Source organism: Oncorhynchus keta, chromosome 29 (genome assembly GCF_023373465.1).
Source record: "Oncorhynchus keta strain PuntledgeMale-10-30-2019 chromosome 29, Oket_V2, whole genome shotgun sequence".
In the NCBI taxonomy this organism is placed as follows: Eukaryota; Metazoa; Chordata; class Actinopteri; order Salmoniformes; family Salmonidae; genus Oncorhynchus; species Oncorhynchus keta.
Window position 1 is genome coordinate 29,780,516 of NC_068449.1, and position 15,883 is coordinate 29,796,398.

At 44.7% G+C, this 15,883-nt stretch overlaps 1 protein-coding gene across 3 annotated transcripts in view; it reads right to left on the bottom strand.

Moving 5' to 3' along the window:
• ttc7b (tetratricopeptide repeat domain 7B) overlaps nucleotides 1–15,883 on the bottom strand; it is a 64,196-nt gene that overhangs the window by 16,806 nt on the left and 31,507 nt on the right. For 2 of the 3 annotated variants that reach the window (XM_035743228.2, XM_035743227.2), the window contains exons 10-17: nucleotides 10,657–10,740; nucleotides 10,464–10,568; nucleotides 10,217–10,334; nucleotides 9,401–9,458; nucleotides 8,646–8,718; nucleotides 7,227–7,387; nucleotides 3,342–3,458; nucleotides 1,706–1,803 (exon numbers count right to left, since the gene is read on the bottom strand). In XM_035743228.2, the coding sequence (XP_035599121.1) occupies nucleotides 1,706–1,803; nucleotides 3,342–3,458; nucleotides 7,227–7,387; nucleotides 8,646–8,718; nucleotides 9,401–9,458; nucleotides 10,217–10,334; nucleotides 10,464–10,568; nucleotides 10,657–10,740 (814 nt within the window). Of the gene's footprint in view, nucleotides 1–111; nucleotides 301–1,705; nucleotides 1,804–3,341; nucleotides 3,459–7,226; nucleotides 7,388–8,645; nucleotides 8,719–9,400; nucleotides 9,459–10,216; nucleotides 10,335–10,463; nucleotides 10,569–10,656; nucleotides 10,741–15,883 lie in introns of all 3 variants that reach the window. The other variant, XM_052486411.1, reaches the window with a different exon arrangement.

Genomic DNA, 15,883 nt, shown 5'->3' on the forward strand with positions numbered 1-15,883 from the left:
TTTTGGACGAGTTAAAAAAAACGCACACTCAGCAAGCATGGTTGTGATTGGGCAGTGAGTAACGCACGCCACAACATGCCATTGGCCGCACGTGGTGCAGAGGAGCATTACTATTGGTGGACTCTCGTCGAGGGGTGTGGTCACAGAAAGCATGATGGCCGCCGGCCGGCTTCGGGGGGTGCAGAGGGGGGTCGGCCCTGGGGGGTGTGATGGGTGGAGGGAGGTGGGACGGGCCGGCGTGAAAGAGAGGGGAAGAAGGGGAGGCGGGCTCGGACCCAGAGGGAGAGGAGGAGCCAGAGACTAGAAACAACAGAAAAGTAAAAGATGACACAGATATATATATATAAAACACAGAACATATGAAGACTGCAGCCTTTCCTTAGCAACAGCTAACTGAAAGTAGAGAAAATGGCATAGCTGACTTCGAGAGACCTTTCGGTTGATCAGTCTTAGGATTATTTCTGTCTTTGTGGAGAAAAACTCATTCTGATTGGCTGGGCCTGGCTCCCCCACCCCTACCCAGTCATGTAAAATCCATAGATTAGGACCAAATTAATTGACTTAAACTGAATGATTTCCTTATATGTAACTGTAACATTTTTTAAATTGTGGCATGTTGCGTTTATATATATTTTTCAGTATACTCTGATACGGTATGATGTAACACACAGATAAAAGCCTTTATTGTGATAGGAAGGAAAAGCTGTTGGACATTGAACACTGCAGTAAAAAACATGAATATTTAGAAAATGAAAGATGTTGATCAACGGTCACACACTTTGACAGGATGTAGTCTACAGGGTGTGTCTTCACACCTCTGACAGAGACAGAATGGGGAAATACAAGATGTGATGTTTAAAATGTCTGGACAGACTGCTTTAGTGTCGTTTTCTAGCTGCAATGACAAGAGACCTATATATACATTTTTTCTTTTCTTTTCTAGACTGCTGAGGAGGCTGGTGAGATGAGTTATAGGAGGAAGGGCTCATTTTAATGGCCAGAATGGAATAAATCACATCAAACAAATGGAAACCACATGTTGAACTCGATTCCATCAATTCCATTCCAGCCATTACAAAGAGCCCATCCTCCTATAGCTCCTCCCACCAGCCTCCGCTGTTAGAATGGTATTCCTTGGCTGAATCTCCCAACCCACCACTTCTACTGCTCTGATCACTCAGTAAAAGGCTGAGTGGTTGTTCGGAGGTTCAGCCCTTAACAGCAGCAGCTTGTAGTTTACTCCAGTATGGCCATAAACCCTGTAGCCATGGAGACAGAGAGCAATATACAGGTGTGGTTGTAGATACAGTAGTCATGTTGAGACAGGACACAGTGTGACGACAGAGACGTGGACAGGGATGTACAGTTACAGTAGTAGATTCATTTGAATATATGTAGCTGCTGCTAGAGAGGCTTTAACCTGCATGTCCCTGGGATTCATTTTAATACATTTTCATGACCTACAGGCATTTGAAGCTTTCTGCTTCCCTCATAATGGGATAGCGACCATGTTAAGTAGCCTGGTCACATATCTGTTTGTTCTCTTGCCAACTCCACTGCTGTCACTGTCAAGCCCCTGATGGCACAGACAGACACACACTCAGGCTACATGTTAAGTGTCCTGGGGTAAGCTAGTGTCCTGCTTTTAGAACTCCTCTCCATTTCTCTATGGTTGCGAGGTGGTGGTAGTGAGGTTAGACTTTACCCGTCTCTGGATCACTGAAGTCAGGCAGCGTCATGGCATTGAGCGTCCTTCGGTCTGCTATGGCTCTGTCCAACAGGCTGCTGCCTCGACCTGAATCACTGGAGACACACACACACACACACACACACACAGAGAGAGAAAATAGGTAAAACACCAACTAGACAGCTATAAGCTTCCTGAAAACCCTCCCTGCCCATCTATCCTCTTAGCATGACTGCTGCGCAGGTTAAGGGCTGTGTTTTTGTCTGTCTTTGGTAAGCTTCACAGTTACTGCAATGGGATAGGTGATGAAACCGAGAGCAACGCTCCAAGTTTAGGAAGGAGTAAGGTACCAGGCAGCAGACTGGGTCTGCCTCTGCTACAAAGACTAATGCAAAATCCAGTTCATGAAACAGAAGGATGTACTGCATAGTCACGAATTTGGAGATATCCCCATGTCAAGTGTTACAGGGACAGTTAAACATTCTGATGTATTGGTCTGGGTGGATTACTGGTCCCTGTCTGAACTCCTGCATCTTTCTACTCATTCTGTCATATCTAGGAAATCACAGCCACGCGCGAAAGGAGAGTGCAGAGTCCAGTTCTGTTCTGTCGTTTGTTCGGGACGGTATATTTCAACAGCATTGACGGGAAACGCACGCAGAGGCAGTAAAACTCAAAATGCGAGACAGAGGAACCGCCATAAAACAGAGCTCCTGACGAACTTTAACACAGCAATGTGTTCGCTTCTGGTATATTCCCCTCCTGTAGGGTTTGGCTGAGGTAAACACTATTTCACCGTCTATAATGACCAGCGAGTATACACAGACAATACAGTATAGGAATAGTAGGGCAACAGTAACCTCGGCTCCTGTCTATGGGGGGGTGGGTGCAGCAGAGGACCAGGAGGAGAGGAGTCTGGTTACTTGTAATTGATCTCCGTGGACTAAACTTCTTCAGTTAACGAGAGTCTGACATGGAGGTGAGGGACTGATCTGTCCACACTGACTCGCGCTCTCTCTCTCTCTGCTGCATGGCTACCATTAGCTGCAGACGGGCTGTGTCCCAAACGGCACCATATCCATATTGTAGTCCACCACTTGACAGGAGTCCATAGTGTAGTGCACTAACTAGGGAATAGGCACCATTTGGGACACACACTCTGGTGATTTTGGGTTATTGCTAGACGAGATTCACTAACAGTAAGGAAAGGAGTATACGTCATTTAGCTCAATCAATCAACGTTGTATTTATAAAAACCTTTTTATATCAATAGTAGTTACAAAGTGCTTTCCAGTACTCTGCTCTCAGGTCTGTGTTTCTCTTTAAAGCGTGTTAAAAAGCCATGGATAAAAATCAGGGAGGCAGTGCTGCTCCATCTCTCGTGATAGTTAATACCAGTGTTTTGCAGGAGATTGTGGCTAAAGGCGGTGCACATATTTACAAAAGGAGATCGGGATAATGCACATTTGGCCCCAAACTCAGACCAGTCTCACTCGCTCGTCTTACGGCATAATATTCCTGAAGGTGGTTTGTAATACCGCAGGTTGCAATGGAAGAGTGTCCGACATATTTTACTGCTACTTTCCATACACAGTTCCATTCAATCTAGCGGACAAAACATGTTGCCTGTGTAATGGGTACTACTATACTGTACCTGGGGTTGGTGAGGTTGTAACAGGACTTCCAGATCTGTAGCATGTGTTTGCAGGTGAGCAGAGCCTCCTCAGGTCCTCGACACAACGTCTCCAGCTTCACCTTGGTGAACAACAGGCTGCGGGGAGACACCCAGTTTGAGACACAGGATGACACACTCTAAAACACAGTTATCTACAGAGTGGACTCTCTGCATCCCTCTATAATGATACAACTCAGATAAAAACGTTGTAGTAATACAGGTGGTGTGGGAGAAATGTAGTATTTTCCACCCAGCACCTAAACTATGTGTACACAATGTTGTGAGGTTGCAGAGAGAGGAGAGCACCCTTCACCGCCTGCTACACACTCCATCGTCAATGAGTAGCATTAGAATTCTACCTCCAGGATGCCTGGGAGGAGAGATAGCAGAGGGGTGCATTCACCAAGAGAAGAGAAGAGTAGCGTTTGATGAAAGCCTATGTGGACACTAATTCTCTCCCAGAGAGAGAGTAGTGTGAGAGTGAGACAATTCCATTGGTCTGGTGTGGGGACAGTGCTGTGAATTAAGTTCCCATTTATAGACTCCTCCCCCAACTCACCCACCCTTCTCTCCTAGGCGAACGCGTTCCTCCCAGTGCAGCACTGTGATATAAATACAACATGACCTTACCGTCACCTTTCCATCTCCTCCTCATCCCAACATACACACAATCCCCCCAATTGGTTAAACAAAAAAATGAAAATAAAACACATATATTGAATACATAGTTGAAGTCGGAAGTTTACATACACTTAGGTTGGAGTCGTTAAAACTAATTTTTCAACCTCTCCACAAATTTCTTGTTAACAAACTATAGTTTTGGCAAGTCAGTTAGGACATCTACTTTGTGCATGACACAAGTCATTTTTCCAACAATTGTTTACAGACAGACCATTTTACTTATAATTCACTGCATCACAATTCCAGTGTGTCAGATGTTTACACACTATAACCTGCCCAGGGACTGCGGTTGAAAATGAGCCGGCTGGCTAAAACCGGCACTTTTACTGAAACGTTGATTCATGTGCACTGTCCCTGTAAAAATAAAATAAACTCAACTAAGTTGACTGTGCCTTTAAACAGCTTGGAAAAATTCCAGAAAATAATGTCATGGCTTTAGAAGCTTCTGATAAATGATGTCAATTAGCCTGAGTCAATTGGAGGTGTACCTGTGGATGTATTTCAAGGCCTACCTTCAAAAAGTGCCTCTTTGCTTGACATCATGGGAAAATCAAAAGAAATCAGCCAAGACCTCAGAAAAATAATCGTTGACCTCTAGAAGTCTGGTTCATCCTTGGGAGCAATTTCCAAACGCCTGAAGGTACCGCGTTCATCTGTACGAACAATAGTATGCAAGTATAAACACCATGGGACCACGCAGCCGTCATACTGCTCAGGAAGGAGACGCGTTCGGTCTCCTAGAGATGAACGTACTTTGGTGCGAAAAAGTGCAAATCAATCCCAGAACAGCAGCAAAGGACCATGTGACGATGCTGGAGGAAACAGGTACAAAAGTATCTATATCCACAGTAAAATTAGTCCTATATTGACATAACCTGAAAGGCCGCTCAGCAATGAAGAACCACTGCTCCAAAACCGCCAGAAAAAAGCCAGACTACGGTTTGCAACTGCACACCGGGACAAAGATCGTACTTTTTGGAGAAATGTCCTCTGGTCTGATGAAACAAAAATAGAACTGTTTGGCCATAATGACCATCGTTATGTTTGGAGGAAAAAGGGGGAGGCTTAGAAGCCGAAGAAGACCATCCCAACCATGAAGCATGGGGGTGGCAGCAACATGTTGTGGGGCTGCTATGCTGCACTTCACAAAAATAGATGGCGTCATGAGTAGTGAAAATGATGTGGATATATTGAAGCAACATCTCAAGACATCAGTCAGGAAGTTAAAGCTTGGTTGCAAATGGGTCTTCCAAATGGACAATGACCCCAAGCATACTTCCAAAGTTGTGGCAAAATGGCTTAAGGACAACAAAGTCAAGGTACTGGAGGGGCCATCACAAAGCCCTGACTTCAATCCTATAGAAAAAGCATGTGCGAGCCAGGAGGCCTGCAAACCTGACTCAGTTACACCAGTCCTGTCAGGAGGAATGGGACAAAATACACCCAACTTATTGTGGGAAGCTTGTGGAAGGCTACCCAAAACGTTTGACCCAAGGTAAACAATTTAAAGGCAATGCTACCAAATACTAATTGAGTGTATGTAAACTTCTAGAGGTCCACTCTATTAAGAGTGGAACTCTTGGATTTGTCTGAAACATAACACTTTGTATTCAGGACATAAAGTTAATTTCTTTGCCCAATGTTTTGCAGTTTTAGTGCCTTACAAACAGGATGCATGTTTAAGAATATTTTTGATTCTGTACAGGTTTCCTTCTTTTCGCTTTAGTATTATGGAGTAACTACAATGTTGTTGATCCATCCTCACTTTTCTCCCATCACAGCCATTAAACTCGGTTTTAAAGTCACCATTGGCCTCATGGAAAATCCTTGAGCGGTTTTCTTCCTCTCTGGCAACTGAGTTAGGAAGGATGCCTACATCTTTATAGTGACTGGGTGTATTGATACACCATCCGAAGTGTAATTAATAACTTCACCATGCTCAAAGGGATATTCAATGTCTGCTTATTCAGGTGCCCTTATTTGCGAGGCGTTGGAAAACCTCCCTGGTCTTTGTGGTTGAATCGGTGTTTGAAATTCACTGCTTTACTGAGGGACCTTAACAGATAATTGTATGTATGAGGTACAGCGACGAGGTAGTCATTCAAATATCACGTTGAACACAAATATTGCACACAGAGTGAGTCCATGTAACTTATTATGTGACTTGTTAAGTATAAAAAGGCTTGCCATAACAATGGGGTTAAAGAGTCAAGACATTTCAACTTTTCATGAATTAGTTAAAACAATTCTAAAAACATAATTCCAATTTGACATTATGAGGTATTGTGTGTAGGCCAGTGACACAAAATGTCAATTTAACCCATTTTAAATTCAGGCTGTAACACAAGGCACAGTAAATATTCACAGAACTCACCCTCAGCGTCATGTTTTTACACGCACACACACACACACACACACACACACTCCCCCAGGGAGAGCCGATGCTCAATCAAGCTGGTGTAAAAACAGGGTAAAAAAAGAATACAAAATTGGAAAATGAAAAAGCGTGTTCTTTTTAATGTTATGTAAGTGGCTGAGGCAGAGATACCGAGGCACAGAAGCCAATACTGTGCTGGCCTGAGGGTACAGCAGACTAAATCTATTAGATATTGTGAAATTCAAACACCGGAAACAAACAGAGCAGGGAAAAGAGAGAGAGAAAAAAAGAGGATCTCAGAGTTACGTAGAGTCAGGGGTGTGAGAGGGGCAGGGTTTGTGCACAAATTAACCATCAGACAGAGGAGATGGAGAGACGACAAAGGAAAAAGCGCTCTGATTTCTATCAGTAACTAACACACCGCTCCGAAAACACAATTCAAATTGCTGTCTCTCTCTGCCGCCAAAATAACCACGCGGATCTGTGTGTGTGTGTGTGTGTGTGTGTGTGGATGGCTGGCATGCCGTACCCACTGCCCACTCCCTCTGCCCTTCCTGGTAGCAAACCCTCCCATCCCCAGTCATCACTGGTCTAATTAAGGATGCCAGGTGCTGATCTCCCTGATGCCCAGGACAATATTAATAACACACTGAGCAGAGTGGCACGCTGACTGATCCTTTGGTTAATGTGTTTGTTCACATGCCAACACCAAAGCTATAGACTAATGCCTCTGTGATGGCCTGCATGAGTATGAGGAGTTTAGATTGACTATGAGAGTCCGATGTGGAGAAAGATTCCAGACTCACATGAAGCTTTCTGGGTACTCGCTGAGCGCCATCTCGATGATGTTGAGAGCGTCGTGGTAGTGTTTCTGGGCCGACAGCAGCAGGGCCAGCAGGTGGAGAGAGTGCACGTCGTCTCCCTGCAGCTGCAGAGCCTGACGCACGTACCCCAGTGCCTCCGGGATCTACAGCACACAGATCACATACACCACCAGTCATCCACAGCCAGAGGTGCTGCTATCTGGCCATGCTGGAGAGGACACACTTTCTGACCACAAATGTCATTTTAATCACTAACCCAATGGTTTACTTCTCCAGTCCTCCTGTACACCAAACAGCAGTCCCAGACAAATGCCTGATTCAACTCATTGAGGGCCTGATGATTAGTTGACAAGTTGAATAGAGGTGTGTTTGTCCAGGGCAACAATAAAACATGTGTACGATTGGGGGTACTGGAGGACAGGAGATGTGAAACACTGCCCTAACCTAAAGTAGGGCAAACAGCTCATGTACTTGCTCAGCAGTTTTATATACAACCCCCCCCCACATGCCCATCTTGTGAAAACCAATTACACGTTTGATGGAGTAGATACATGCTCAAAAACAGCTTACTCGTTAACACCTGCTTCCATCACCCCGGTAATAACTAATATAAGGTCCTTTACATTTGTCTTCCACTTCGAAAATCAATGGTATATGTTAGCTGTGTGTGTGTGTGTGTGTGTGTGTGTGTGTGTGTGTGAGAATCAATACTGGCCAACAGATGGAATCTAATCAGAGACTACATTTGGTATTAGAGGCACCTGGGGGTTTTATAATAATACAGTACAATGGCTGTCTATCACTGAATGTAATTACAATTCACAATCCCTCTCTATCCTCTCCTCTCCACTCCCCTCTCCAGACCTGTTCCAGTCAGAAATGCACCCTTGACATTTCCGTCTCATGGTTTTTAAATCAATTTTAATGTCACATTATTTCCAGACTCCCCGTGTCTCAAACTAACACTTTATTTGGGTCTTTATCACCATGGAAACAGTCCTAGTCCCTGTATCAGCGATTAGATTTCATCTATCTCCCTCAATCTGATGGGAGGATCGACGAGAGATTACAGAGGAAGGACAGAGAGAAGACAGAGGAAAAATGAGAAAGACACACGGGGGGTATAGAGAGGAGTATAGAGTTGAGAAAGAGACAATATACACGGAGAGACTGAAAGAGACAGAAGAGGGAGAGAAAGAGCAAGTTTACATTGACCTTAGATTGACCCGTGTGAAAGATGAGCACCTTTACCTCGTAGGGGGTTGAGGCACTGAGCGGAAACACACACACACACACACATCCATCTACAGGGAGTATCAGTGTTGATAAACCAGCTCCGACACGCAGAGAACCTCATTAGTTCCATCCTAACTCTGAGCCACAGTATGTGTGTGGCCTTACCTGCCGTGACACAGCCAGCTGCAGGGCCAGGTAGAAGGCAGCCAGGTGGTCTGTGGGGGACAAGCTCTGGGCTCTGAAACAGAGATGAGGAGTAGTGAGTGAGTAGGTAGGTACAAAGTGTCCTTCAAATACTATCAGCAGGTACCACTGATCCACTATGGCATTACAAAATATATATATACCCTTGCATGACTGCTGCTGAGAATGCTGATTGATTGCAGTTTCATAAAGCAGGGAAATGAATGCACTCACCAGGATTTTTTTGTAACCACTATCCTATAGTATCAGGTCCTATTATGCTGGAAACACCAGGGGACTAACCTTGAATGAGTGAGGTATATATCCATCCAATCCCCTACTGAACAAGCCTCCTCAAGCCCTGCCCTGTCTTGGCCTGCCCCAAACCACTTGAGGTGGGCTTACATGGTTCTCACCAAACGATCTCTGTGCTTAAACAGGCTCGTTTACACCAGTGCTGAGTTAATGTGTCAGGAGAGTGGTGGGAGACTGAGGAAGATTCAACCTCCATTATGGGAGCCAGGGCCGAGAAGCCCCAGAGGGGAGTAGAGGCAGGGACAGAGGCAGGAAAGAGGAGACACGGGGATGGGATGGGGTACAGGGGACAAGGAGAGTGGTGTCAGACAACGCCACCATTAGAGAGACAGCAGGGGCAGGGAGACATCGAGAGAGGGGATGTGGGACAGGGATATCTATATTGCTTCATTCTTTAAAAACTGAGAGGTACGGGGACTCACCTCTGGAATGCACCCAGGGCCTTCCTCTGATACTCCTCCTGCATCCCCCGTAGGGACGCTGTAGGGAGAAAGAGAGGGAGAGACAGGAAGGGGATGAGGGGTGTGGGAGATGGAGAGGAAATATGAGGGAAAAAATGGAAAGAGAAAGTGGACAAACAGCAGGAGAGAAAGGAGTAAACAGAGCAGAAAACAGAGAAGGCAGCAGATGGGAGAGCCACATCAATTGAGTGAGCATTTAAGAGCGAGTGAAATGGAGAGAGACAGAGAGAGGGAAATGGAGTGAAGAACAGACGGGAGGGGAGGAAGGAGATTGAGAGAAGGCAAGAGAATGAGAAACAAAAGGGGAGAGAGTGATTAGGTTCAGGAGGAGGAAGGGAAGGGAGCTTACATTAGGCTTCGTTAAGTCATAAATATTCAGCTTGTGTACGCCATATGTTACAGTGGAGATAAGCTGAATGTGGGAGTGAGAGGAGAGCAATGTAGGACTGTCATACACCAGAGATAGTCAGTGGCTGTCAGTGTGTCTGGGTGAGGTGTGACTGGGTGAGGTGTGACTGATAGCTGTGGACATTAATGTGTTATGGTCATGTCACATTAACAATCCTTCCCCTCCTTACCTCACTCTGATCTAAAAGAACTGAGCAGAATGAAAGCAATCCTACTGATTTTCCACCATTGCTTTTACCCGTCCAATCAAGTGCAAATGAAAGGGAGGAGACGAGGAGAGGACATGTTTTCAAGCAATTGAGACAGAGCCCTGGACCTAGGTGGAATACTGTACGATGTCAGTGGCTGAAAGTGGGAGCGGTCCCTCACCGTCTGTAGCCTTGAGGCTGTACACCAGGCCGACGGCTAGGTAACCTTTAGCTCGGAACTCTGAGGCCTTCTCCCCCATGTCCACCACCATCTTAGCAAAACACTCTCCTTCCTCCAGCTAGACAGAACGAGTGAGAGACTATTAGAGTCCTATAATGGAGAAAGTTAAATCACATGGGAAAAATAATGTCATGATTTCTACGAGAGATATGCGAGGGCCGTTGCTGGGCTTGTTGTTGTCGCTCACCCAATGGAGTGCTCCGATGCACAGCTTGACGGCTAGCAGGGGAATGGTTGGGTCGTCGGGTTTCAGACGGATACACTCCTTCAGTACCTTTACCGCTCGGGCCGACTGCGCACACACACACACGGTCAAGGACAGAGTAATTCTGTATATAAATGAAATAAGCATGATGTCACAGTAGTGATGTCAGACTTACCTTCCCAGCAGCCATCAGTGAAAGGGCCAGCTGGTACCAGAGATGGAACTCCTCAAAGGCAAACTTCATGGCCCTCTCAAGACACTGCAGACGCAAGACAAAGATCAATAACTCACTTGATATCACAATTACCTGTCAATTAAAATAGAGAAATATCTGAATTCAACATTACTCAGGCATTACAATGTTACTCAAGAAAGTAAATACATTTTGAGAGTGTCTAAGTCAAACCCATGAAAGGCTTTATTTGAACAGCCTTTGGAGCCTTAGTTTTGATGTCTTCATGTAGAAAATAGTAAAAATAAAGAAAAACCCTTGAATGAGTAGGTGTGTCCAAAACTTTGACTGGTACTGTATATCAAATATGAATAATAAATCACCTCAAGGAACAAGGCAAAGTACCAGGCAGGGAGACATTTTTAGATCAACCCAGAGTGTGTGTATTTGCAGTATGTTGTGGTTGGAGAACGGCAGGCTGTGGCCACAGTTGTGACTGCAGGAGGTTGCGGCAGCAGGAGGCTGTGTCTGCAGCATTGCAAGGAGCTGATCTGAAAGGGTTTCTAGGCAGGCTGTGGGGGTATTAGGACTAATCACACACAAAGAGCTTACTGGGGACATTTTAATTGAACAGGGTGGCAGGGTGGCCCAGGCAGAACAATCAAAGGCAGATTAAAAGGCAGTGTTACACACACACACACACACACACACACACTGAAGAAAGCCAGAGGACAGAGGAAGACAAGCAATATATGTATAATGCTCCAAGTGTGTTTCAGTACAGGCAAATGACTAAGGGTAGCATTTTAAGACACAGGGCTAACACAAACAACACAATGTTGATAATTCAAGACCATACTTTACAGAGCCTTGGCACAAAAATACTCCCCCAGGCTGCTTGTTGTATTCACAAGCCAAACCATTGGCTTTCTCTGCTATCACAACTTTGATCAACACAATTCTCTCTCTCTCAAGGAGAAAGACAGGTTTAAAAAAAAAAAAAAAATGTTTTGGATTAGTGTTTCTGATGACTGCAGTAACAGTAGCAGTGTCTTGGAGTCTATGCAGTTAGTGAGACTTTGTGCTTTATCTCTTGTTCAGTAAGAGAGAGATAGCAGCGCTGGGGGATGGAGGGATTGACTTCAGAGGGCCTCCAGATCAAGGAGATTAGATCCATTCGGCCATCGACCGGAGGACAGCTCCCGGTTCCAGAGACACAGTAAATGAAGAGTGGCAGCTAAGGTGTCCAGGGCAACGATAGGCCGTGATTGGTCCCAGTGGGCCTTTTCGAGTGTTCCCACGGTTACTGATGGGGTGGTTAGGGGATAGGTGTGTGGATGTGTAGGATAAGTGCACACACACACACACACTCAAAAGTTTGGACAAACCTACACATTCATGTAGTAACCCAAAAAAATTGATTCTTCAAAGTAGCCACCCTGTGCCGTGATGACAGCTTTGCACACTCTTGGCATTGTCTCAACCAGCTTCATGAGGTAGTCAGTCACCTGGAACGCCTTTCAATTAACCAGGTGTGCCTGGTTAAAAAGTTCATTTGTGGAATGTCTTTCATTCTTAATGTGTTTGAGCCAATCAGTTATGTTGTGACAAGGTAGGGGTGGTATACAGAAGACCAAGTCCATATTATGGCAAGAACAGCTCAAATGAACGAATAGAAACAGCAGTCCATCATTACTTTAAAACATGATTGCCATTCCATGCAGAAGATTTCAAGACCTTTGAAAGTTTCTTCAAGCGCAGTCGCTAAAACCATCAAGCGCTATGATGAAACTGGCTCTCATGAGGACCGCCACAGGAAAGGAAGACCCAGTTACCTCTGCTGCAGAGAATAAGTTCATTAGAGTTACCAGCCTCAGAAATTGCAGTATCAAAAAATGCTTCACCGAGTTCAAAAGTAACAGACATATCTCAACATCAACTGTTCAGAGGAAACTGCATGAATGAGGCCTTCATGGTCAAATTGCTGCAGAAAACCACTACTAAAGGACATCAATAAGAAGAGAAGACTTGCTTGGGCGAAGAAACACGAGCAATGGAGATGACACCGGTGGAAATCTGTTGTTTGGTTTAATGAGTCCAAATTTGAGATTTTTGGTTCCAACCACTGTGTCTTTGTGAGATGCAGAGTAGGTGAACGGATGATCTCCGCATGTGTGGTTCCCACCGTGAAGCAAGGAGGAGGTGGTATGTTGGTGTGGGGGGTGCTTTGCTGGTGACACTGTCTGTGATTTATTTAGAATTCAATGCACACATCAAATCAAATGTTATGTCACATGCGCCGATTACAACAGGTGTAGTAGACCTTACCATGAAATGCTTACTTACAAGCCCTTAACCAACAAGAAATAGAGTCAAGAAAATATTTACAAAATAAACTAAAGTGGAAAAAAATGATCAAAAAGGAACAAAATAACAATAAAGAAGCTATATACAGAGTCAATGTGCGGGGATACAGGTTAGTCGAGGTAATTTGTAAAGTGAATATACATAGATAATAAACTGTGAGTAGCAGCAATGTAAATAGTCCAGGTGGCCATTTGATTAATTGTTCAGCAGTCTTATGGCTTGGGGATAGAAGCTGTTAAGGAGCGTTTTAGTCCTAGACTTGGAGCTCCAGGACCGCTTGCCGTGCGGTAAGCAGAGAGAACAGTCTACGACTTGGGCGACTGGAGTCTGACAATTTGTTGGGCCTTCCTCTGACACCGCCTAGTATAAACAGTTGAAGTCGGAAGTTTACATAGACCTTAGGCAAATACGATATGATAAGATATGATGAGATATGATCCTTAACTAGCCTCTCATAGCACTTCATGATGACAGAAGTGAGTGCTACGGGGCGATAGTCATTTAGTTTAGTTATGTTTTCTTTCTTGGGTAAAGGAATAATGGTGGCCATCTTGAAGCAAGTGGAGACAGCCGACTGGGATAGGGAGAGATTGAATATGTCCGTAAACACTCCAGCCAGATGGCCTGCGCATGCTCTGAGGACGCAACTAGGGATGTCGTCTGGGCCAGCAGCCTTGCGAGAGTTAACACGCTTAAATTACTTACTCACGTCGGCCACGGAGAACAAGAGCCCACAGTCCTTGGGAGCGGGCTGTGTCGGTAGCACTTTGTGATCCTCAAAACGCGTGAAGGTGTTTAGCTTGTCTGGGAGCACGATGTCGGTGTCAGCAACATGGCAGGTTTTCCCTTTATAATCCGTGATAGTCTGTGGACCTTGCCACATACGTCTCATGTCTGAGCCATTGAATTGTGACGTCACTTTGTCTCTGTACTGAGATTTTGCCAGTAGGATTGCTTTACGGAGGGAATAACACACTGTTTGTTTTCAATCATATTCCCAGTCACCTTGCCATGGTTAAATGAAGAGGTTCGCGCTTTCAGTTTTGCGCGAATGCTGCCATCTATCCACGGTTTCTGGTTTGGGTAGGTTTTAATAGACACCATGGGAACAACATCCCCAATACACTTCCTGATGAACTCAGTCACTGTGTGTCAATGTAAACGTCAAATGTTATTCTCGGAGGCTACCCGGAACATATCCCAGTCCGCGTGATCGAAACAAGACAACGCAGTCATCACCCTGACCAAGGCCCTTCTACCCCGATTGCTCCGTTTGGCAGGGCGGCCAGCTCTAGAAAGAGTCTTGGCGGTTCCAAACTATTTCTATTTAAGAATGATGGAGGCCACCGTGTTCTTGGGGACCTTGATTGTTGCAAAAATGTTGGGGTACCCTTCCCCCAGATCTGTGCATCGACACAATCCTGTCTCGGAGTGCTAGGGACAATTCCTTCAACCTCATGGCTTGGTTTTTGCTCTGACATGCACTGTCAACTTTGGGACCTTATATAGACAGGTCTGTGCCTTTCCAAATAATGTCCAATCCATTGAATATACCACATGTGGACTCCAATCAAGTTGTAGAAACATCAAGGATGATCAATGGAAACAGTTGAGACTCATAGTAAAGGGTATGAAAACTTGTAAATAAGGTATTTCTGTTTTTAATTTGTAATACATTTTTAAAAACCTGTTTTCGCTTTGTTATTATGGGATATTGTGTGTAGATTGATGAGGGAAAACGTTTATTTAACCCATTTTATAATAAGGCTGTAACCTAACAAAATGTGGAAAAGGTCAAGGGATCTGTATACTTTCCGAATGCACTGCGTGTGTGTGTGTGTGTGTGTGTGTGTGTGTGTGTGTATACAGTTGAAGTCGGAAGTTTACATACACCTTAGCCAAATACATTTAAATTAAGTTTTTCAACAATTCCTGACATTTAATCCTCGTAAAAATTGCCTGTCTTAGGTCAGTTAGGATCACCACTTTATTTTAAGAATGTGAAATGTCAGAACAATACTAGAATGATTTATTTCAGCTTTTATTTCTTTCATCACATTCCCAGTGGGTCAGAAGTGTACATACACTCAATTAGTATTTGGTAGCATTGACTTTAAATATTTCAACTTGGGTCAAATGTTTCGGGTAGCCTTCCACAAGCTTCCCACAACAAGTTGGGTGTATTTTGGCCCATTCCCCCTGACAGAGCTGGTGTAACCGAGTCAGGTTTGTTGGCCTCCTTGCTCGCACACACCTTTTCAGTTCTGCCCACAAATTTTCTATAAGATTGAGGTCATGGCTTTGTGATGGCCACTACAATACCTTGACTTTGTGGTCCTTAAGTCATTTTGTAACAACTTTGGAAGTACGCTTGGGGTCACTGTCCTTTCGGAAGACCCATTTGCGACCAAGCTTTAACTTCCTGATTGATGTCTTGAGATGTTGCTTCAATATATCCACATCATTTTCCACCTCATGATGCCATCTATTTTGTGAAGTGCACCAGTCCCTCCTGCAGCAAAGCACCCCCACAACATGATGCTGCCACCGCCGTGCTTCACGGTTGGGATGGTGTTCTTCGGCTTGCAAGCTTCCCCTTTTTTCCTCCAAACATAACGATGGCCATTAGTTCTATTTTTGTTTCATCAGACCAGAGGACATTTCTCCAAAAAGTACAATCTTTGTCCCGATGTGCAGTTTCAAACTGTAGTCTGGGTTTTTTATGGCGGTTTTGGAGCAGTAGTTTTTTCATTGCTAAGCAGCCTTTCAGGTTATGACGATATAGGACTAATACTTTTGTACCCGTTTCCTCCAGCATCTTCACAAGGTCCTTTGCTGTTGTTCTGGGATTGATTTGCACTTT